Consider the following 25,766-nt stretch of genomic DNA (forward strand, 5'->3'; position numbering starts at 1 on the left):
GATAAAAATAACTATAATGATAACAATTGCACTAGATACCTATTTCCAAATCACAACATTCTAAAGCCTTAAAATGGTAAAGTCGACACTGGCTTTTTTTTTTTTATTTGAGAAATATCAAAGGAAATGCATCCGGAACATGCTGATACGGTAAAAATATGATTAAATATTTAATTTATTTTTTATTTATATATATATATATATAATTGCGTAGACCTCCCTGTGAAATTTTGAATGGCTAAAAACCCCCTCATGTTAAAAATATTAGCATAGACCCCCCCATATTATTTTTGACAAAGCACACCGGCCCTTATACCAAAATTAGCAGTTGACTTATGTGAAATGACGAAACTAACCCTCATATTTTTTAATAATTTATGTTTGAATTAAATAAATAAATGCAAAAAGGGAAAAAAAGAATGAAAAAAAAAATATCACCCAGGCCATCGTCTTCCTCTCGGAACCCAATTCTTCCATCGAGCCCTCCTCCGTCGCATGACCACCACTACCACGGCCACACCACGGCCGCACCACCGCCGCACCACCGCCGCATCACCACCTGCCTTCACACCCCAAATAAAGATTATGCTTTACGTTTGATAGGTTCTTTCATATCTCATGTATAAGGTTTTGGACCGAGTTACGTTTTGTGCGTGTGTGTGTTGTGCTAGGGCCTGTGTTTTTTGTGCGTGAAGTGCCTTTGTCTTCCGGTTGGTTTAGATGGAGAAAGCAACTTTTGTTGTTTTTTCTTCTTTTGCAAACGGGCTGGAAGATGAATCGTTGGTTATTGTTTCTTAGTTTTTTTTTTTTTACTTGGCGAGGAGCATATCTGAAGGAAGAGGGGAAGAAGCTGAAGTTTAGAGAAACTATGAAAATTGCAATTTGGAGAGAGGGATTTTCTGAAATTATTAGGGATTGAATTGAAAATTTTGAAACCTTCATTTTGAGCTTATGAAAAATATTTTGGATAAATTTATAAATTTCAAAAATTGATTTAAAGGGTATTTAGGTCTTTCTAGTTCCAAAATACGAGGCCCAGTCGCACAAAGCGCGAGTGTATAACACATCGAGCTCGTAGGGTCCTTTTTAGCTTTGACTATTTTTCACAGGGGGTTTTGTGCTAATATTTTTAACACGAGGGGTTCTTCAGCTATTCGAGATTACACAGGGGGTAGTTTCTGCAAAAAACCCTATATATATATATATATATATATATATATATATATATATATATATATATATATATATATATATATATATATATATATATATAGATATATGAATCGGAAATATGATAAAATATTTAATTTATTTTTATATAACTCCAATTCCAACTCAAAAAATATCGGCAATATTGAAATAAAATAATTGTTACATAATCAAAACTTTTCGACCCGGAGCCGGTGGAAATTGAAAATTCCATCCCATCATTTCGTGTGAACTATTAATGCATTAGTAGATTTAGGCAAGATAATATATACCAAAATCAAAATATTTTGTTGTTGCTAGAAATTGTGCATGTTATATTATTATTATTATTATTATTATTATTATTATTATTATTATTATTATTATTATTATTATTATTATTATTATTATTATTATTATTATTATTATTATTATTATTATTATTATTATTATTATTATTATTATTATTATTATTATTATTATTATTATTATTATTATTATTATTATTATTATTATTATTATTATTATTATTATTATTATTATTATTATTATTATTATTATTATTATTATTATTATTATTATTATTATTATTATTATTATTATTATTATTATTATTATTATTATTATTATTATTATTATTATTATTATTATTATTATTATTATTATTATTATTATTATTATTATTATTATTATTATTATTATTATTATTATTATTATTATTATTATTATTATTATTATTATTATTATTATTATTATTATTATTATTATTATTATTATTATTATTATTATTATTATTATTATTATTATTATTATTATTATTATTATTATTATTATTATTATTATTATTATTATTATTATTATTATTATTATTATTATTATTATTATTATTATTATTATTATTATTATTATTATTATTATTATTATTATTATTATTATTATTATTATTATTATTATTATTATTATTATTATTATTATTATTATTATTATTATTATTATTATTATTATTATTATTATTATTATTATTATTATTATTATTATTATTATTATTATTATTATTATTATTATTATTATTATTATTATTATTATTATTATTATTATTATTATTATTATTATTATTATTATTATTATTATTATTATTATTATTATTATTATTATTATTATTATTATTATTATTATTATTATTATTATTATTATTATTATTATTATTATTATTATTATTATTATTATTATTATTATTATTATTATTATTATTATTATTATTATTATTATTATTATTATTATTATTATTATTATTATTATTATTATTATTATTATTATTATTATTATTATTATTATTATTATTATTATTATTATTATTATTATTATTATTATTATTATTATTATTATTATTATTATTATTATTATTATTATTATTATTATTATTATTATTATTATTATTATTATTATTATTATTATTATTATTATTATTATTATTATTATTATTATTATTATTATTATTATTATTATTATTATTATTATTATTATTATTATTATTATTATTATTATTATTATTATTATTATTATTATTATTATTATTATTATTATTATTATTATTATTATTATTATTATTATTATTATTATTATTATTATTATTATTATTATTATTATTATTATTATTATTATTATTATTATTATTATTATTATTATTATTATTATTGTTATTGTTATTGTTGTTATTGTTATTATTGTTATTATTGTTATTATTGTTGTTATTGTTATTGTTATTGTTATTGTTATTGTTATTGTTATTATTATTGTTATTGTTATTATTATTATTATTATTATTATTATTATTATTATTATTATTATTATTATTATTATTATTATTATTATTATTATTATTATTATTATTATTATTATTATTATTATTATTATTATTATTATTATTATTATTATTATTATTATTATTATTATTATTATTATTATTATTATTATTATTATTATTATTATTATTATTATTATTATTATTATTATTATTATTATTATTATTATTATTATTATTATTATTATTATTATTATTATTATTATTATTATTATTATTATTATTATTATTATTATTATTATTATTATTATTATTATTATTATTATTATTATTATTATTATTATTATTATTATTATTATTATTATTATTATTGTTATTGTTGTTATTGTTATTGTTGTTATTGTTATTGTTGTTATTGTTATTATTGTTATTATTATTATTATTATTATTATTATTATTATTATTGTTGTTATTGTTATTATTATTATTGTTATTATTATTGTTATTATTATTATTATTATTATTATTATTATTATTATTATTATTATTATTATTATTATTATTATTATTATTATTATTATTATTATTATTATTATTATTATTATTATTATTATTATTATTATTATTATTATTATTATTATTATTATTATTATTATTATTATTATTATTATTATTATTATTATTATTATTATTATTATTATTATTATTATTATTATTATTATTATTATTATTATTATTATTATTATTATTATTATTATTATTATTATTATTATTATTATTATTATTATTATTATTATTATTATTATTATTATTATTATTATTATTATTATTATTATTATTATTATTATTATTATTATTATTATTATTATTATTATTATTATTATTATTATTATTATTATTATTATTATTATTATTATTATTATTATTATTATTATTATTATTATTATTATTATTATTATTATTATTATTATTATTATTATTATTATTATTATTATTATTATTATTATTATTATTATTATTATTATTATTATTATTATTATTATTATTATTATTATTATTATTATTATTATTATTATTATTATTATTATTATTATTATTATTATTATTATTATTATTATTATTATTATTATTATTATTATTATTATTATTATTATTATTATTATTATTATTATTATTATTATTATTATTATTATTATATTATTATTATTATTATTATTATTATTATTATTATTTATTATTATTATTATTATTATTATTATTATTATTATTATTATTATTATTATTATTATAATTATTATTATTATTATTATTATTATTATTATTATTATTATTATTATTATTATTATTATTATTATTATTATTATTATTATTATTATTATTATTATTATTATTATTATTATTATTATTATTATTATTATTATTATTATTATTATTATTATTATTATTTGTTTATCTAAGAATACGAATTAGTATTGATGATAGAAAAAAAAATAAGTCTATCGTTTTGCATTCAGTCTTAATTGTGTTGCCCTATTTTGAATTGGTTGTCAATGTTCTTCGTTTATTTGAGTATCACACGCACATAAAAAAAAGAGTTATGGCAATAGTAATTCAAGAAGAACAACATATACCTTATTCTTTCGAAGTTCAATGAAGAGGGGGCATTTTGATGACGAATACATAATTAAAAACTTACTCACAAATGTGGAGGCTCTAATTAGCTACGCATAAAACACTACGTTTCATTTGATTAAGAGGGTGTTTGGCTAAGCTTATTTTAAACAGCTGATAAGCTCTTACATCTGATAAGATGTTTTTAGAGCTGATAAATTGTTACATCTTATTTCTATGATTAATTTTTAGAGTGTTTGGATAATGAGCTTATTTTCTATTTTTACTCATGATAAGATCTTTAAAAAAAAGGTGGGGTAGAGGTACTTATTTAAAAAGATCTTATTTGGTCTCCAACAGCTTATTTTTAAAAAAATTAAGATCTTTTTTTAAAAATTTACCAAACACTTTGAAAGAGCTTATAAGCTCTAAAACATCTTATAAGCTCCTTTTAACATCTTATAAGCTTAGCCAAACACCCTCTAAGAGCCCATTTGGGTAAGCTTATTCTAAACAACTAATAAGTTGTTTAGAAAGTTGACAAACTATTTTAAATTCAATTCCCCTTACTTTTATAAAAAAATATTAAGTTGTTTGGATAATGAGGTTGTAACATATTTTTACTTATTACAAGGTCTTAAATAAAAAAGTGGGGTAGATGTACAAATTAAAAAATGATTGTAAATGCTCACCCTTCTTATTAAAAAAAAAAATTTAAGATCTTTTTAAAATAATTATCAAACATTTCCAAACAGTTTATAAGTTCTTAAACATCTTATAAAGTTATCTTAACAATTTTTTTTAACAGCTTATAAACTTAGCTAAACACTATTTATATCTCTTACAGATTTACCCCCTCCGTTTATAAGAATAAATCAGTCGTTTAAATGCTTCGTTTTTTATTTGGAAATATCAAATAGCCGATCGAATATAAGTGTAAATGTTGCCCGTCTAGCTCAGTTGGTAGAGCGCAAGGCTCTTAACCTTGTGGTCGTGGGTTCGAGCCCCACGGTGGGCGAATAATCTCATTTAATTTTTTATGGCCCGTGCGTTGGTTGGTTTGGTTAAAAACCAGGCATAAAACCAACCCAACCCATCCAACCAACTTTGGAAAATATTGGAAACCGTTGCATTGGTTGGTTTGGTTAAAAACCAGGCATAAAACCAACCCAACCCATCCAACCAACTTTGGAAAATATTGGAAACCGTTATCGACCCAACTTACATGGGTTGGGTGATGGTTGAAAACCAATTTAATGGGTTGATATATTGCAATTAAACATAAATAGTTCAACAAAAAATAATTGTCCAAATATTTAGACTGTATGTCTTAAAATTAAAATAATTCAAATTAGATAATTAGGTTAGATTTATTGCTTTTAGGATTTTGGTCAATATTAAACAATTTAATAAATGTGATATAAAATAGAAATTTGAAATTAAAATATTAAATATTTTAATTAAAATTAATAAATAATAAATTAATGAATAAAGTTGGTTGGCCGATATTAACCGACTAACCAACTTTTTAGCATATTAGAAACCATTATCGACCCAACTATACATGGGTTGGTTGACATTATCGACCCAACTTAAATGGGTCGGTTGATGGTTAATTAACCATCACAAATTGTGGGTCGAAAATGGGTTGGTTGATGGTTAAAACCGATCCATGCACAGCCCTACTTCTAAGTCCCTCAACTAAATCATCACACAATCTTAAATTAATTTGACCTAAAAGTAGTTTTTTCTAAGCCATATAAATTTTTCTGTATAATTTTTTTTATAAACGTAATATTTTATCGTAAACAGAAGGGCTGATCTAGTACAATCAATTACCACCTCCGATATTTTCTCCTGGTCGTGGCGCCCAAAATCAGCATCCGTAATTAGGCTTTGGTGGACAACTGAAAACTTGATACCTTTCCACTCACTCTCACTTGTTTCATCAAGTCCTTATTGAATGCCTTATATTCGTCACAGGCCCAATCGTAAATTTCTTCTACATGTTTTAGACTCTTTTCGAGGTCATAAGCTCTCTTTGAGATCATGTTGAGAAGTATAACCCCAAATGCAAACACATCTTGTATTTCCGAAGATACACCTGCAAGCAAGCAAATGGAAACACACTTTGCTTTATTTGGCTCGTTTTTCAGCTGAATAGGAAAGAAATACTGTAAAAGGGCATTTCGAATGATTTACCAATCTGAAATGTTAAATGTTCGTTCCAATTTTACAAATACCGTTTTGACTTCGAACGTGATTTTGACCCTTTTTTAATTCGATTTTGGCAAAATTCCAAGCTCAAAAATTGCAGTCCATTGAATCAGCTAGATTGGATGTCGGATGACAAAGTTATGTATGAATAAGTTGCATTTTGAATTTTAGATAACTCAAAACATCAAAGTTGTGGGCAATGTTCATTGATTCATGCATATCTTTCTCACCGAACGTCTAATCTTGGAGATTCAAAATAGATTAGAAAGGTAACTCAAAGAAATACACATTATGTGTTTTGAGCTTTTGCCAAATTTTGAGTAAATAATGGTGAAATTAATGTTTCAAATCGAAACGGTGTTATTAAAACTGAAACGACATTTATCACATCCCCAACCAATTTATAATAGGGGCAATTTGCTATAGGTCCCTCCATATTATAATTTATGTGTATAAATCCAAGTTAAAGTTTCCATATTTTAATAAATTAATAATATATAGTAACGCAGAAATACCCTTAAGTCAAATCATAAAAAATCTCCCTATCAAAACAAATTCCCAAACATCTCTCTTCCAAATGTTAACTAATAAATTAATTAATTAAAAAAAATATACTATATATTTTAAAAACTCATACTCTAAAAACGCCACCACCGCCTAGGACTCCGTGAACTCCGACTCACTCTGTTAACTGCAAATAGCAAACTGAAATTTAGAATTTGTATTATTGAATTGCAAACAACAAAATACATATGATTTCGCCAAATGCAAATAACAAACTGATTTTTTTTCTTCAGAATTTTCATTATTGAATTGCAAACAAAAGACTACCTATGACTTTGCCAAATGCAAACAGCAAACTGTAAAAAAAAAACTCAATCGCAAGCAATAAACTACTGATGACTTCATCAAATGCAAACAACAAAATGAAAAAAAATCACTATCATTAAAAAACATTAACCAAAAAATTACACGAAATGTTTGTATAAATGTAACTTAAAACATACCTTACAAATTGTAAACCAGAGGAATCGAATCTCAACACCCAATGCAATTCTTCAAACAACAAACGAAGTTAACCTGCGAACATAAATTGCTAACAACAAACGATAGAGGTTCTACATACGGAAAACTCAATGCTAATTTTGGCTAGGGCTTTGAATTTATGATTTTTTTTTTGGAGGGGGGAGGGGATATTTGTTGTCTTCCTTAATAATTTCACCAAGAAATCATCTCATAATCTAATTTTTATTTGTATTTTCCTTCTCTATAATATTTCTTCATAAGAAAAAAAAAATAAAGAAAAAGAAAAGAAAAATATAGAAGAACGAGAGTGAGAGACGCGTGACATAGAGAGAGAGAGATTGAGAATTAAATATAGGGTGAGAGAAACGTGAGATTGGAGAGAGATTGACTGATATATGAGATTTGTTTTCTTATTAATTGGGGGTGTGTATGTCTATATACTAATTATTTTATTTTATTTATATTAATTTTTTTTGGTCAAATGACCTATGCCTATATTCATCTAGCAACTAGGATCTCTACCTATATAAGTCCAAAATAAGGAGTGTCTAGCAAATTTCCCCTTTATAATAATGTATAAATCGCATTCCTCAATCTAGTGAAACAGGATTAGGCTACTAACACTTGAAACTAATTTAACAGCATCAATAGCTTTTATCAGATAACTAGGAACTCGTTTTCCATATTATTATACGAATGAAATTAATCGAAGATATGATTGTCAATGAAATACTAAAGTCGAATTACCTTTGTAAAGTGAACCAACATCAATGCAACATGGTATCTTTTATATACTGTCCTGTCCTGGAAAATTCCTCCACTGATTAAACCAAAATCACACAATTTAGGATTATAGTCCTGCATACGAAACAAAAAAACCAACTTAATTACTGCTTGCACTCGTTCGCATTAGGATATTTTAATTCAAAAAACTTAATACAAACATACCTTGTCGACCACTATATGAGCACATTCGAGGATGCGGATTATGAAAGGTTTGTAAAACGAACCCTTTCGAGCGTGTAGAAATTTGAGGAGGGACGCAAAGCCGAGTGCGACTTTGATTCTTTGCAGCAAAGTGAAACAATCTACAGAAGAAAAAAAACCAAATCGTGCATATTAAAATTTATGCACAAGTTGCTATTTAGTAAATTTAAATAAAATATGAAAAATCGAAACCTTTAGTAACGAGGTTAAGAACCGAGTCAAAAGGGTCGAGTTCATAAACAACACCAAGATTATCATCATCATCCTCACAATATCTATACAATTTGACCATGCCTGGATGACTTTTCAGCAACTCATGCGAAGCAACATTACTTCTTCATATGCAATTTATTAATTTCATGATTCATCGAAAATGAAAAGAATATGTGAAATAAAATGGACAAAAATACCATTAGTTGGCGTTTGTTGTCTCTAGTGCAATGAATATATATTTTGGGGCTCTTTGATATGAGCCCTCAATACATTTTTTAATAGGGAGTGGCACAAACTATTTTGCACCATTTGAGAAAAACCCACTCCTAATTTCAATCACTCATTTTTTCAATTATGTCCTTTTTTTTGCCCTTCATCAGCATTATCCGCCCATAACCCAGCCGCGTTTTTTTTAATTATTATTATTATTATTATTATTATTATTTTTTTTTTTAATTCAATTATTTTTTTTAATTTTTTCTTTTTTTTTTTAACTTTTTTTCTCTATCAAGTATATTAAATCGACTAAGATGAACTATAGTCGATTAAGGATCCGACTATTAAAAATAACAAATCACAACTACAAAAATGCAAACTCAATTATATTTTTACAAAAACAAATAATGTACAAACATTATAATTGATTTATACAATTGGAATCAATAAACAAAAAATCCAAATAAAAAAATAAAAAGTTGAGTCATTGAAGCATATTAATCGACTATGATGTGAATCATAGTCGATTAAGAATCTGCTACTAAAAATAACAAGTCACAATTGCGAAAAAATGCAAAATCAACTATATATTACAAAAACAAAAAAAAATATACAAACACTATAAAAGATTTATACAATTGCAATCAATGAACAAAAAATCCGAAAAAAATTAAAAAAAATTGGAGTCGATCAACCTTAATCGACTACCAGAGCATAGTCGATTAGCTTAATCGACTATTAACCATGTATCGATTAAGATTCCAGTCTGCGCGAATTTCTCTACACACGCCGTTCTCCACCTGATCCACCAACAAAACCCTAAATCTGCCTCACCATCGTCACCACACCGTTGCAGCACACAATTCAACCAATCCTTAACAAGAATAAAATAAATAAAATAAATAATTCATATAAAAAAAACACAATCAGAATTTCAATGTCCACAACAACAAATACCTTCATCTACAATTTTAGTTGATTCTCCTCAGACGACGAGTGCTTCCTCTTCTTTCTCAACAGCCTGTTCCTGTGCTTCTTCCTCCACACGCCGACAGGGTGGAACGGGCTGTTGAGAAAGAAGAGTGTTTCTCCTCCACACGCAGACGACGAGTGCTTCCTCTTATTTCTTTCTCCATCTTCTGGCGGTGGCGACGGCAGCAACATGGAGAAGATTGCCGGAGAAAACAAAGAAAGAAAAAAGAAGAAAACAGAGGAGAGGAAACAGAGAAGAGAGAAAAACTAGAAATGCGGCGGAATGAAAAATTAAAAATAAGATTAGGTTTTTGAAAGAATATAATAGACAATAGGGTAGTTTTGGAATTATGAAAATATCACATGGGTGGAATATTAGCTAAGGGGGTTTTCTCTAATTATTTTTTGGAGGGGGTGTTACCTTCAATGTATTTCCTAGATGGGGGGTTTTTTGCTAATTTTCCCATATACTTTTGGGTGTTCCCATATTTTCACCGGCACATAGTGTGTACACTCAGCACGCACAATCTTGCCATGATAACATTTGCCAAAAGGTGTTGCTATTTGCAGCGGGTGTTTTATTGAAATTGACTTATTTGCAGTGGAACCTTTTTCATTTAATTTATTTTTGAATTTCTTTCTCCTATTCCCAAACTCTCTCAAGAAATTTGAATTTCGTAAATTTTTTCGACTTTGAAGCCATAGCAAACGAGGCTCGATTTCGGTAAATTTTCAATATCCTACTACTTTTAATTAGTTTTATTCCAATTTAGGTAAAAACACATGTTTAGAATTAGATCTAGCGAAATTTCGAAAAAAAAAAATTTGAAGCTCCCGTTTTCTGGAGCACGAAAACTCGAAGAAAATTCAAGCCGTTTGAATCTCCCGTTCTGCAGAGCACGGAGACTTGAAGTTTTTTCGAGTTTCCGTGCTCCAGAAAACAGGGGCTTCACATTTTCGTGCTCCAGAAAACGGGACCTTCAAACTGTGTTTTGAATTTTTATTTTTGAAAAAAAAAAAATGAAATGTGTATCCCCCTGTTCTGCAGGACTCAAAATTCTTGAAGCTCCCGTTCTGCAGAACACGGGAACTTGAATAATCTTCAAGTTCCCGTGTTCTGCAGAACGGGAGCTTCAAGTTTAATTTTTTTTATTTATGTATTTATTTAAATTATTATATTTTGCTAAACGATTTTAAGAAGGATGAGCTGAAGCAACTCATGGCTCCTTACGGGCAGGATGAGTTAGAGCTATTGGAGGCATCTGTCCTAGACTCACTCGAGCACTTCTACATGAAAAACGTGGCCAAGGAACTCATGCAGGCATTTATAGAGAGGTGGCAGCCGAAAACGAAAAGTTTCTACATGCCTTGGGGTGAGATGACGATCACCCTGCATGATGTCGCATTTATATTGGAGTTGCGTGTCGACGGTCTAGCAGTGGTGTACGGTGATTCTGTTGAGGAGAGGCCTATGTGTGAGTTGTTGCTAGTAAAGGTTTTTGATTTGGATCTGGTCGAGGCGCATGCCAAGCTCGACAATAGTCGGATAAAATGGTCGGAGTTTGTTCAGTGTGTGCGCAGTCGGTCCCGGTCTTGTCGGCAGAAGTTGGTAGGATTTTTGACGTTTTCGATCGGTATGGCTTTGTTCCCCGACCGGAATGTAGACAAGTTCAAGCCAACGTGGATGAGATATTTTTTCTGATCTCGAGCCTGTCGGCGAGTATGCTTGGTGTGCAGCTGTCTTGGCTCATTTATACCGGCAGTTGGGCCTGGCTAGTAGGGCCCACGTGCAAGGGTTACAGGGTTACACGTTACCGCTCCAGGTATTCGAGTGTAATATATGTAATTTAATATAATATGTTATATTTTAATATATTATGTTAATAATGTAGTATTAATTAGTATAACTTAGATAATAATATAATATAATCTAGTGTAATATACTTTTAATTTAATATAATATATTGTAATTTAATATAATATATTATATTTTAATATATTATGTTAATAATGTAGTATTAATCTAATATAATCTCGTTTATTTGTAGTGTTGGATTTATGAGTGCTTCCCACCTTTGCGAGCACCTATAAATCCGGATTATAGGGAAATGCAGCCTCATTTCCTGAAATGGAAACCACGCAAGGGTATTTCGGACTCGTTCTCGGTCCGAAGGATGCTTGATGATATGCATGCCGATCAAGTATGTATTTTAATTGTTGAATTTATTTATTTATCGTTCCGTTGATGTATTTAGTATTTATTATTACGTAAATCTAATTTTTATTACGTAAATCTAATTTACCAGATTGACTGGATGCCTTACGGTCCGCACTGCGTTCCGTGTACACATTATTATGAATGTATACAGTTTATGGAGATTATCGAGCCATATTTGCCGGATCGCGTTCTACGGCAGTTCAGGTTTAGACAGACCATACCACAGTGCTACATTCACTCTAGAGAGCCATGCCTACGTGGTCCGCTTGGAGGCCAGAAATACCAGGTACCGTACGATCCTCCAGGCGATGAGTGGATGGATTTGACTAGCAGCTCGATTACATTGGAGGGTAGGACATTAGCATGGTCGCCGTCAGATACTGTTTCTCGGTACATGGACTGGTACGTTCCTCGCACACATCAGTACGTCATCAACAGGGATCCACCACCACAAGGACCACCACTCGTCTTATGCCCGCCTCCTATTCAGCCGGACTTCTATGACATTGTGCGTATCATCCACCCTACATGCACGAGATACTCGAGCATCTACGTGTGCAGTTACAACCTCGTGTGGAGCCGCTCGCACTTTTTCTCGGTTTACCCCCACCTCAGACTGGAGATTCCGACGACGAAAACTTTATGGAGATGCCACCACCGCGTCGGCGACCTGGTGGGATGAGTGGCACCTCGAGGAGGTCTAGGGGTAGACAGTAGAATATTATTTTCTGAAAATGTTATGTTTTGTTTTGGTACACTTTTATTTTTTGTTTAACTATTATTTATGTTTTAGTTTGATTTTTAATTCTGTTATTTATTTAAGTTACGAGAAATAAAATAATACAAGATGCAAATACATACCAACTAAAATAAAATAATACAAGATGCAAATACATACCAACTAAAATAAAATAATAAAAGATTGAAAATACACATACCAACTAAAATAAAATGCCTATCCCAAAAACGACGCCACATATATAGGCTTTCTTCGAACATTTCCGACAAGTGGGCAAGATTTGTGGCTCTAATATGTCGCCATTGTGGAGTGATAGGTGGTAGAGGACAATTAACCGGTAACTGGATAAGGACAAAATGGTTTCCTAACAACACCATATGGATCATATGAGTCAATTCACCCGGACCTACTAAAGGTAAGTAGGTCGTACTTCCGCCAACGGCGTATAAGACCAAAGATGCATTGTATTTAGTCGATGTCAACATTCCCATATCCGGAAATGACATCCATTTTTCTTTACCACACGGTCCTTCTTGCCAATCGCATCTTGTAATCCATCGGATGACTTCATCTTGACCATTTTGCGATGCGTACGTACCAAATCGCTTGTACATATCAGCAATTAAATCTCTCCTCACACGACTCCATCTGTGCTGATCTCGGAACACTGCTTCTGGAACACATCTGTACCCACAATTTTCATTTGCGACAACATTAACATACGACACAATAGATCCTGCCACAAAACCTGGGATGTAAGATCTGAAATTGAGCTCCTTTGCTCGGTTCCTTTTGAGGCCTCGGCATACGATTTTGATTGGCAGTAGATTCATCACTTAATCTACCACTTCCTCGACCCCGCCCCCGTCCACGACCAGAACCGGGATCGGTTATTTTCGATGAAGGGATTTCGGTAGAAGTATTTTTTCGACCCTTAGAACCTGCAGACGATTTACCATTTTCTTCATCAGTAGACGGCTTCGGCGGGAATGGTGGGTACTCCCAACCGGATTTATCTCTCTTCGTCGGTTTATCCTTTGGCCTTCCCTTCAGTTTAACATATGCAGGCTCTGCCAAGTGGATGGTGTCTGGGTAAATAGTGCTATTCATGTAATCAGCAGTCAACTTTTGAGTCATGTAATCTTTTTCTAACACTTCGGTGGCTAATCTGATTATCTGGTCTCTCATATTTGCTTCGCGATCTAACTGTGCTTCAGGTATTTCTGGTTCTTCAACATGCATGGTACTCCAAAATTGATGTAGATCCATAGATATAAATGTGTCACGCTGCTGAATTTTCAATGCAATTTGGCATGCACATGGAAGTCTATGAGTAACCCACAGAACGTGATCACAAATAGATGGGTCTTCTACCCCTAGTTTATCGAGCTCATCATCAACCAAATTTAATGCTTTATGTGTGATTTTGCATATCAAACCCTAAATACTGGATACGATGCTTTATGCAACCTGATTAAGCTGCATTTTGAAAAATCACCCTTAATCTTGGTAAGTTGATACTCGACCCCAGAGTCAAGCTGATATCGAATGGTGTTCACATTGCCGGTAGAAGCACTAATCGAACCCTTCAATGAATTGTGAGCACTTTCTACCCTATTAATAGTCATTAAAATAACAACTAATAATTAAAATCGTCCACAACATAATATAAGATACAAGCCGAAAATGAATCCGAAAATACCTATTAGTCAACGTGTTCCCAAAATGCAAAATCTTACTAGTTCATGCTTTGACGAATTTGTGCTTGTATATTAGCCAAGTATCGTTAAGGTATGATAGCAATTTGGGGTAACAACCATTGCGTCAAACCATTTCCTCGTAATTTTCATAGTATTATTCTTCTGTTTTTTATTCCACTAATGTTGCCCAATGTATGCGCCGGTATATAACCCCGTGTTTAGTACTACCAATAAATTTTGATGCATTTTTTTCCACGTTTCTATTGATGTGAAACAGACACAAGAAATGTGCAGAATCTGGAAAAAAATGGGGCATTGCTTTAATGAGTCCCAATTCACGATCCATCAATATCACTTCAGGTACCAGCCCCCCAAATGCACATTTCAAACAACTCAAAGCCCATGCATATGTGTCTGCATGTTCATGTGACATGAAAGCAACAACAATTATATAATTGTAACCAACAGGGGTGATTCCAACTATTTCCAGAAGTGGCATCTCATACCTACGTAAATACATAAATATCAAATGCAATCAATGTACGATAACCCAATACTAAATACTAATTAACAACATACCTATTGGTTTTCTAAGTGCAGTCCATCAATATAACGTGAGAGAATAACCGAAAAAAATTCAGTGAAATAGGAGCGGCGAACATCAAATCAGTTAGTGTATCACCCACTTCATTACTTCGATACCAATATTCATATCCAGATTCTTGAAGGTTAGTCATCACGTGTTGTATCACAGTCTTCCCCGCCATATTCTGTTTTTTCATCTTCTCAAGTTGGTTGTAGACATGTTTCACACTCGTCGATGTCTGTGGATTATCCTTCCTCAATCGATCCATAATTAATGCCGGCTTCACGTGGCTCCTTCTAAGTAACTTCACTACCTCGTATTCTTTTGGTGTCAAACGACTATCTGGTCCTTGTCCAGTAAGATACGGTAGCGTCGGGTGAGTGTGGATGCCATCTTTTAAATTCATTCGCCATAGTCCATCGTATCGATTTCTGCTACAGTATATGCGAAACAGACATCCACATTTCTTTGATCCCACATTTCGTTGCTTCACACCTTCGGTTCCTTTTTCACGTCCCTTCCCAGACACATGACATCTAATTACAACATAAACGTTTTTCTGGCTTGAAGTTACTATCAATCGATGACCATAAGTAGAAGCCGTTTTTTTGCCCATGCCACTAATTCTTTCCCAGTTTCAAACTCAACATCCATATTCAAATATTGACTGTGATCCTTAGAAGTTGTTGGTATGTTTTGAGGAACATCATAACACGTGTTGAGATCCTCGTACTCGTTATCATATTCATTTGCAAATTCATCGTCAAAATCACCTTCACTAGCCTACCAAGGTATAACAAATAATAATTTGTATATTAATAACACTATGAATAAAAAAAAAAAATTAATATCGGGGTTCCCGTGCCCTAGGAGACGATTGTTCATGGTTCTCGTCCTCTAGAGCACCGGAAAAACATGTTTTCGTCCTCCAGGGCACGGGAACTTGGTGTTCCCGTTCTCCACAACACGATGGGTTCAATTTTTTTTTCCCGTGTTGTGTAGCACTGGCAACCCAAGATAATTGGGTTCTCGTGCTTCACAACACGATAATACCGCTAAAAAATAGAAATTTCACTAATTTCTTCGATTTTACCTCGTAGAAGTCATCCGAATAAACCATTATGTTATTTGTTGTCGTCGGGCAGTCGATTTATCAAACAAACACGGAATTCTTCTTTTTCGAATTTTTTTAGTTGAGAGCGTTTTGAGTTTTTTAGAAAGTTGGAAAAAGTTAAAATGAAAGTACCGCTGCAAATAAGCCAATTTCAGTAAAAGTCCCGCTACAATTAGCATTTCAGTTTGCCATATTGGACATAGTTGATGTAGTTTCTCTTGGAAAAGTTCTCAGTATAACAAGCCAAGTCCTCATACGTGAGCTCTAAAACACGTCTATTTCTATCAAATAATCAGCACGTAATAACTGTAAAATATGTGCAGTGCTGGTTGAACAAAACTACGGAATATATATGAAGATATTCTTATACATAGAAACAAGAGTAGATATGGAATATACGAAGCGAATTCCTTGGCAGAACGAATAATTATGCAACGCAATATTTTCGAGCGAAACGTTTTGCGAAAAAATCAATTGAAACAAACCAGTATTCGTCCCATGATAACAAAACCTCCACTAAAAAATAAATGGGAAAAATCTAAAACCGATCTGGCAGTAGTATTTATGAGGAAGTAATCGTTTGCCAAGTTTAAATGATTAAGATATATTCCTATGGATGTTCTTTTGAAAACATTCCAATACAAATACCAGAAAGAAACAAGAGTAAATATGAAAGGTATAACATAAGAATCCCCCAAAAAAAGAAAGGAATTAACTGAGAGGTTTTAGAAATAACATAACCCGTAGCTTCATTTAATGTCAACATCGACACTGAAATATGATCACCCGCATCAATTTCAAATTTGTGCATATACATACTAGTACATCAATTTCTAGAACAAAAACGCAGCAAAATTTCTTCAGAACACAAAATCCTTCAAAAAAAATACCTTCAACCGAGGAATTAGGAGTTGCCTTTGGCGAAATCTTCTCCGTTGGTTTTCGATTTGAGTTTCTACTCTAGAGCTCATTGTTGTAGGATGCCGGAGAAACAAGGGTTTAATTTATTTGGTTAGTGATTTTTTTTTAAACGAACACATATCATTAGGCACCGGAGGCCAAACAAGAAGGAATGGAAATCCCATCCGCATGTTCCATACAAGACATTGTAGCTAAAGAATGAGCCAGGTTATTGCCTTGCCGTTTGATAAAGGAAAAAGTACAACGAGAGAAAAACGACATCATGTTTATGCAGCCTTCAATATAAGCGCCAAAAGAAGGGACAAAGTCATCTCTCAGACGCAGTGCATTAATCACTTGGAGACAGTCTCCTTCCAAGATGATCGAGTCCCATCCTTTACTACGAGCAATACGCATCGCATACAATGCCGCATGGGCTTCTCCATCCACCGGTTTTGGGTTTCCCGGAAATGAGCCAATACTCTACCAACGACATACACTATCTGAACCACGTGCCACCATAGCAACTCGGTAATGATCGCTGCTACAAGGAAAGGCCACATCAAAATTGATTTTAATGGCACCACAACTAGGAAGAAGCCATGAAGAAGGGTGAGCGGGCTGCAAGTCTTGAGCATTAGGGAGGAGAGATTGGTGAAAAGATTGGAGAAAAAAATTGCTCCAATGAGAAGCTCGGCTACGGAAATCTCTTCCTCGTCGTAAATGGCTTTGTTCCGACACTCCCTGCCTTCCACATTATGACCAAGGCGAGGAGAAAATTGTCCTTTGATAGCTTTTGTTGGAGAAATTCGATCCGTCACCACAAAGATGAAAACTACGAGTTGTGTATAATCTCGAACGGGGGACCTCCACAAATTAGTCATATCGGAGCACGATTGGAAAACATGAAATGAGGTTTTGCAGGACAAATTGCAGCAACTGCATAAGGGAGAAGTGACCACCTTTCGACGGTAGAGTTCCACATTAGTCGGATTAATATCCAAACAAGCTCGCCAAAGGAAGGTTCGGATCTTCGGGGGTAAGGCCAATCCCCACACCCATTTCCAATTCCTAGAATACACCCCACTACCAGAGCTCGCCTCCCCATTTCGCTTCTGCTGGGCATTGCACATTCCCGAAAGGATGTGATGATAACACGACCTCACCAAAAATTTACCATCTTTCGTGAGTTGCCACATCCACCTATCGTTAACTTCGGAGCTACCAACCGGAATCTCAAGTATCCGTTGGATATCAGTGGGCCAAAAAGTGGTTTGAAAAAGATCAATATTCCACGTACCCAAAATGGTCATATTCTGGGGTGCAAAAATATTAAAAATATTAAGAATATTAATACCCACATTACAATTTTTAATTATTAACTCAGATAATTGAAAAATCAGTAGTATTTGATTATTTTTTATTATAACATTATTGTGAATTTTTGAATAAATATTTCTATACAAATAATGATCAATATATAGATAAAAATACAAACTTGATTGACATCAACGATGACACTTTTTTTTATTTTCTTTTTTTTGTTCCAACTCGTTGCTCGGGTTGTGATCGTCGCCATTTGGACATGTTGGGCTTCTCCTTCCACCTGGCGGAGATGACCTCCAAATTCCCACACTCTCCACCTCACACACAAGAATCCTTAGCAACCATCGTCAGCGATAGGAGATTGTCCTTTCTGGAAAAGCAGCATCCACATTAATCTTGATCGTCCCCATGGTAAAGGTTTCCAAACCGTTTCCTTGAGCTCAAATGTCTCCTCCCCATGCAACATCCGGTTACAACGATCCCATATCCGCCAGCATACCACCACTACCACCAAGAACGATGCAACGAAAGTCGAAATCCTAGTCATGTACAAGAAGTGCATGCACAACCACGAAGCACCCAACATGCTCCAAGCCCTGAAATAAGAGGGCAAGAAATATGGATAATCACACATTCTCAAATCTATATTTAATATTTTTTAATTTCATGTTTTAAAGTTTATGTGTTCATTCTATCATTCTTAAACAATAGTTTATTTTTCAAACTGATATATCAATCTCACAAACAATGCACAAATTTTGCACTAATGAACTTGGTACAAAATTAGCACATTTATGACTACAAAAACGAAAACAAAACAGTCTGAACTAACTGAATGACACATATCCTTATTTCTCAACAATAAATCGACCAAATGTCATTTTACTTACAAGAACTAAATACACCAAAGCTCGCTAAAAAAGAAGTCTAATTTCTAGAGCCCGTCCAAATATTTCATTATAAAGAAATCTAAAAGTAGGTTCAGTTGCATGTTCCAATTGCACAAGAAATGCACAAACTCTGCACCAATCAACTTGACACAAAATCATCGCAAGTTTCTATTTGTACATTCTCATGATGCCAATATACTATTGTTTCAGCTACTATTGCTCAACTTAAATTAGAAGACCAAAAAATAAATTGTGCAAAAGATAGTCAACAATAACCTAAGACAATTCACTTGCACGTAAAAGATATTTTGTATGCACTCAGATGTATATACATCTCTCATTTACAATTCGTTTTTTTTTTATTGAAATTAAAGAATGAGATTACACGTAACAATTTAAATTGCGCTCTCAACAATCATTTCACCGTCAAATAAAATCACCACTCCATCATTTCATTTCACTCACCATCTATAAAATACACACTCTGCAGTAAAAGAAAAAAAAGAGGAAAAAAAAACCACATTTTGCATTCATGAAAAGAAATGGCGACTGACAATGCATCGAAAGTGGAAATGCTATGCAAAGAGTGTATGCACGGCCATAGCCTCCAATAGAGGATCCCGCGAGGCCATGCTGACTGCCGCCTACGAGGGGGCTGCCCGCAAAAAGAGAATAACGAGGGCCCAAAGCGAAATGGTCAGAGCCTTGACTGAGAGGTACGACTAGAAAATGTTCTGGGAGTACTCTCAGGCTAAGGTTTTATGTATTTTTTCCGATTTACGAATAACTAGACTTGCGCTAAAAAATTGCATTTCTCAATACATGTGAAAAGAAGCAACTGCAATAGATCAACAATAGGGTTTTAATTTTTTTTTTTCATTTCCTAGGTTTAAAGGGAACTAGTGTTTGTTGTAAGACATGTAGTGTATGTACTGAGATGACACTTCTATTCATTTTCCTTGTCCAAAATTCAACTACACTTGGAGATTCACAAAATCAATATACAATTACCTATACTAATTAAATTATGACAGAGCGAGCCGACACTGCAATAATATTGCACATTACGCTCTCAATATAACTAAAAACGGATTTCTTCTACCATTCTAATTTACATTAGTATAATCCAATTTTTAAAATCATTTGTGCCAAACATCTCTAGCATGTTAACCTAAGAAGTTGTTGGTTATAGAAACAAAATATATACCCATAAATGAAAAGAAAAGAAAAGAGACCAAATAAAATAACTTCAACAGCTCCAAACTCACACAAAAAATGCATATAAACAAGATATATATATATATATATATATATATATATATATATATATATATATATATATATATATATATATATATATATATATATATATATTTGCTACAAAGAAAAACTCGTTACAAAAGGTATCTTTTACTACAAAATACATGTCGTAGCTAAAAGTCGTAGCAAAAGAATATATATCACTACGGCACAACATTCGTAGCAAATACTTAAGTGAAACGTCATCGTTTTATTCTTTTACTACGGATTTTACCGTAGTAATAGAGATTATTTGCTACGATCGGTATACGGTAATAAAAGATCTAAATTTAATAAAATCGAAATACCCTACCTCTTAAACTGAGAATCACATATCGTCGTCCCTCCCTTCATTTTCTTTCAATTTCACTTTGTTCACCCACAATCGTTGATACCCTCAGAAACTAGCACTGCTTCCATCGTCAGCGAATTACTTCAAGTCTAGCCACCGTCTAACGCCGAGCCACCGTATGCCGCCTCCGCCGCCGCCGCCGCCGCCGCGGTACCCTCTCTCTATTTTTTTTCTTTTTTTTTTTTTTTCTTTTAATGACCTAGGATACCTACAGTCGTGTCTTCGGGCTTCAATAGATCTCTTTTTTAGCACCGAGTTGCAATTCGGATGTGGATTAACTCTGAAATTAGTGGTTCTAAAAACCCCCAATTTTGAAACCCTATCCATGAAGTAGTTTTTGTCTCCTAGTTAATTTTTTGTTATGTTCACAACTAATACTACGAAATTGCATATATTAGCGGTGGTCTTCGCTGCTCGGCGACGAATATTGAGATTCAATCCACTTTTCCAGCCTATTTGGTTAGTATTTTAAAAATTAATTGAGTAGATTTTTATTTTAGTTAATGTCTTCATGTTGCCTCTTGGTTTCAAATCATTGAATATCACTGGTAAAGTTTGTGTTTTTTAAGCCACTTCAAATGGTGTTTACTAATGGTTTGTTCTTGAGCACTTAATGGTTTTTGGAATCGAGGTATGGTAAGATGAATGCCCCTTCTTTATTGCTTCTCTTTTAGTCCGTAGAGGTGAGATACTAATTTCCTTTAATAACCTTTTGTATGCACGTCCATGGCTGCACGGTCTTATCTATAGCAGGACATCATATGTGGTTATTGTGGCACTTTATACACATTAATTTTACATGAAAGTATTATGATTTAACAGTTAGCTTGAATCTTATATTCTACTACTTTAGTTTATGCACAATTGTGAGAACTATTTACAATCTTTGGTGAGTATCGGTTCTATTCCTTGCAATGATAATTGATGCATTCCTACTGCATTAGTTACACTTATGGTGGTGTAGCTCAAGTTTTATTACATATATTATGATATTGTTCTGTAAGGTTTGGTTTGTTGTATTCATTATATTATTGTTTTGTTTTATATATAATAAGTTGCTTATTATATTCCTGAATTATTTACATGTTTTGATGTGCTTGTACATTAATGTTATCTGCAATATTATTGATGGATCGTATTTGATTCATAGATCGAGAAGGTTGGTCGAAGATTTAAGAAACAAAAGATGTGCTAGCTTTTTCAGCCTATTAAGGTATGAAATCCATCTCAAAGTAATTAGTTTATTAATAACTAGAAATATAATTAAATTATTTCATTACTACAAAGTTGAGGACTTCTTTATTTTGTTCATGCAGATTCAGAGTCGTACACTTATTTTGCCACAGAATGTGCCAAGAAAATTGAGAACTACCTTACAAATGCAAGGAGTAGAAGGATGTGAATGTATGTATAATATTTTGCTTCCCTTTTCTTACAAATGCAAAGTTGAACATCATATTTTACCAGCACATTGTCCAACCTAAATAATAAACTCAATATGATGATTATTGTTTATGGCGTTGGTATTAAAGTTGTGGAGTTGCTCAATATGTTCATTTTATTCTTATACACGTTTATTGTTTGTTATATTTGTTTTTTGCAGAATCTCTTTGCTTGCTAATCGTCTACACTTTAAAGGGTCATATTAACAAAGAATAAAAGAGTTGAAAGACCAAATTTTCAAGAAAGCTACGGGGAAAGATAATCACAAAAGTATGATTGTTAGGCAGAAACACCTATGTGTGGTGTATTCTTTGCACGTAAACAAGCAAGCTTGCCGCAAGAAGATAGGGTGTTGTTGCGAAAGTTTAAAGACGAAACAATGGAGGAAAAAAAATGCAACAGATGGAAGAAGAGTCTGTGAGTAGTTAGTCTTAGAGGAGAACATGACAATATTATCTCAAACTTATGATTTGTATAAATATTCATGGCTATATGTAAATTTTATGATTTTAAGATATAGCGGGTTTTTTATTTTTTGATCATTTAATTATATATGATTTGGTATTGAATATTCAGGTATTTAATTGTATATTTTAGGATTATTGCTACAGAAAATGGGTTTGTAAAAATCATAATTTTTACTACGAGAGGTGGTCGTACCAAAAGCTGGGTTTGGGCACCAGAAAAAAAACAACATTTTTGCTACAGGACATGTTGTACCAAATAGTCATGCATTTGTAACAAATTCATCGTCGTAGTAAATGCTAGTTGTGCCGTAGTAAAAAAGTATTTGCTACGACAATGTCCCGTATCAAAGTATTTGTCACGCCCGTATTTACTACGGAGAAATTTCGTAGCTAATTCGTAGCAAAAAGCCTTTTACTACGAATATTGGACTATTCGCTACGAATTTAAATGGTAGCAAAAACCCTTTTTTCTACTAGTGATATATATATATATATATATATTTCGTGATATTCACAAATTTTGCACCGATCAACTTGACACAAAATCATCACAGTTTTCTGTTTTTATATTCTCGTGATGCAAACATACTATTTTTAAGCAACTTTTGCTCAACTTATATGAGAAGACCAAGAAATGAATTGCACAAAAGGTGGTAAAAATGCACTAACCTTGTCATAATAACCCAACTCTTCTTTTGCTCTGAAATGGTTACCAATGATGTACAACAATAACCTAAGACAGTTCTCTTGTACGTATAAAGAGGATAACGAGGGCACAAAGTGAAACGGTGAGGGCTCTGTCTGAGAGGAACGACTGGAAGATGTTCCAGAAGTACTCTCAGGTTTTACGTATTTGTTCCGATTTCGGGATAACTAAACTAGCGTTAAAAAACTGCGTCTCTCAACACAAGCGAAAAAGAACAGCTGCAATAGATCAACAGCATGGTTTTTGGGGTTTTTTTCTTTCTATGTTTTTATTCAGTTTCTAGGTTTAAAAGGAAGCTAGCAAAATTAAGATAGTGCGGGCAGTGCACTAATATTGCACATTGCGCTAATATTGCACAGTTTAACTAAAAACATATTACTATTCTAATTTACATGATTACAATTTAGTCTTGGGACTCTTCACAATCAAGAAACGAAATCATTCGTACCAAACACCACTATCTAGCAGCTTGTTAACCTAGACTACATGTGTTATACAAGCAAAATATGACGATCACTACCAATTAAATAATAATTCAAATTATATTGGTTACTCTGTTTGTAATTCGTTCACCTGGAATTCTCAAATCGAACTTCCAATTTATTTTCTCAACATTTCTATTTACGCAGCCACGTGCTAGGTTATTCTATATCAGTATCTCTAACAGATGAGTTACCAAAATTATACGCTGATGAATCATATCCTAAGATTGTTTATACACAAATAATAAGTTAATCTTACAATCAATCTAACAAAGTCAGGAGAATATCAAGAAGACGTACATACACATCATCATATTTCGTTCAAGAAAATGCGACTTCAAATATCTGCATATCGTAAATCATATATATATATATATATATATATATATATATATATATATATATATATATATATATATATATATATATATATATATATATATATATATATATATATATATATATGAAATGAATGATAAAATTCAAATGTACGATCTTAGTGTGTTTAGTAGAGATGATAAAAAACTTATTAATCTTACATTATCTAACACTCTATGCACTAAATTCTGCCAACAGTTGCGAAATGAAATATTGTTAAATGTTGATTAAGAAGACACTATGCAAAAATACAATTAATTAGAAAAAAAGGGGAAAGGAAAAATGGAGACACACTTCAATTTAATTGAAATGGAGATTCGGCCATAGCTTCAATTCCGGAAATTAAATTGTACGCATAGTGAATAAATTAATGGGTAAATTCCACTTTCCCCCTAGTCCTCTGGCTCAATATCATTTTACCCCCTTCTACTATCGATTTCATCGATTTGCCCCCATGTACTTGAAAAATTGTCTCAACCTCACGGTTAATTTTCAAACCTTTGACCTTAACACCGTTTCATCTAACTATGAAAATTGCAAAAATGCCACCCCTCCCAGTTTAAATAATTATTAAACAAAAATTAAAAATAAATCGTGGCTGGCGTCGTGGACTACTTTTCTCGTTGTCTTCAATTTTTAATTTTTTTTGTTTTTTGCTATTTTTTCTTTTGTATTTTTAATAATTATTTAAACTGGGAGCCGGTGTTTTTGTAATTTTAGAGCTTAGATCAAAAGGTGTTAAGGGCAAATGTAGACAACTAACAACGAGGTCCACATTGAGACAATTTTTTCATGTACATGTGAGCAAATCGATTCAATCGAGAGTGGAATGGGGTAAAGTGATACCGAGCCAATGTATAGAGAAAGTGGAATTTATCCTAAATGAATACATATATTACATGTATGTATATCTAGGCTATAGATATAAATTAATA

The 25,766-nt window shown here is 31.0% G+C and overlaps 1 protein-coding gene, 1 long non-coding RNA gene, 1 other non-coding gene and 1 pseudogene across 3 annotated transcripts; 3 read left to right on the forward strand and 1 right to left on the reverse strand.

Annotated features, from left to right (window-relative positions):
* Positions 1-5,545: 5,545 nt before the first annotated feature.
* Positions 5,546-5,618, forward strand: TRNAK-CUU (transfer RNA lysine (anticodon CUU)). The gene has a single exon. It is a non-coding gene; the product is annotated as a tRNA-Lys (tRNA).
* An 871-nt stretch (positions 5,619-6,489) lies between these two features.
* LOC148772246 (putative serine/threonine-protein kinase PBL7) overlaps positions 6,490-25,766 on the reverse strand; it is a 62,669-nt pseudogene continuing 43,392 nt past the window's right edge.
* On the forward strand, positions 12,363-13,254 carry LOC105958178 (uncharacterized). The gene is made up of 2 exons (XM_088826777.1): positions 12,363-12,432; positions 12,538-13,254. The coding sequence occupies exons 1-2, from the start codon at positions 12,406-12,408 to the stop codon at positions 13,129-13,131; spliced, it is 621 nt and encodes a 206-aa protein (XP_088682903.1). The 5' UTR covers positions 12,363-12,405; the 3' UTR covers positions 13,132-13,254.
* Positions 21,875-23,311, forward strand: LOC105955008 (uncharacterized). Its single transcript, XR_016034863.1, has 3 exons — positions 21,875-22,568; positions 22,672-22,759; positions 22,959-23,311. It is a non-coding gene; the product is annotated as an uncharacterized LOC105955008 (long non-coding RNA).

This window comes from Erythranthe guttata, chromosome 2 (genome assembly GCF_056151865.1).
Source record: "Erythranthe guttata isolate IM_541 chromosome 2, IM_541, whole genome shotgun sequence".
NCBI classification, from domain to species: domain Eukaryota; kingdom Viridiplantae; phylum Streptophyta; class Magnoliopsida; order Lamiales; family Phrymaceae; genus Erythranthe; species Erythranthe guttata.

What these genes read in the sequence shown, in the direction of transcription:
- LOC105958178 (XM_088826777.1), top strand. Translation starts at nt 12,406, where the DNA reads ATGCTTGATGATATGCATGCCGATCAA. An exon ending in ATGATATGCATGCCGATCAA is followed by an intron (nt 12,433 to 12,537) that starts GTATGTATTTTA and finishes CTAATTTACCAG; the next exon opens with ATTGACTGGATGCCTTACGG.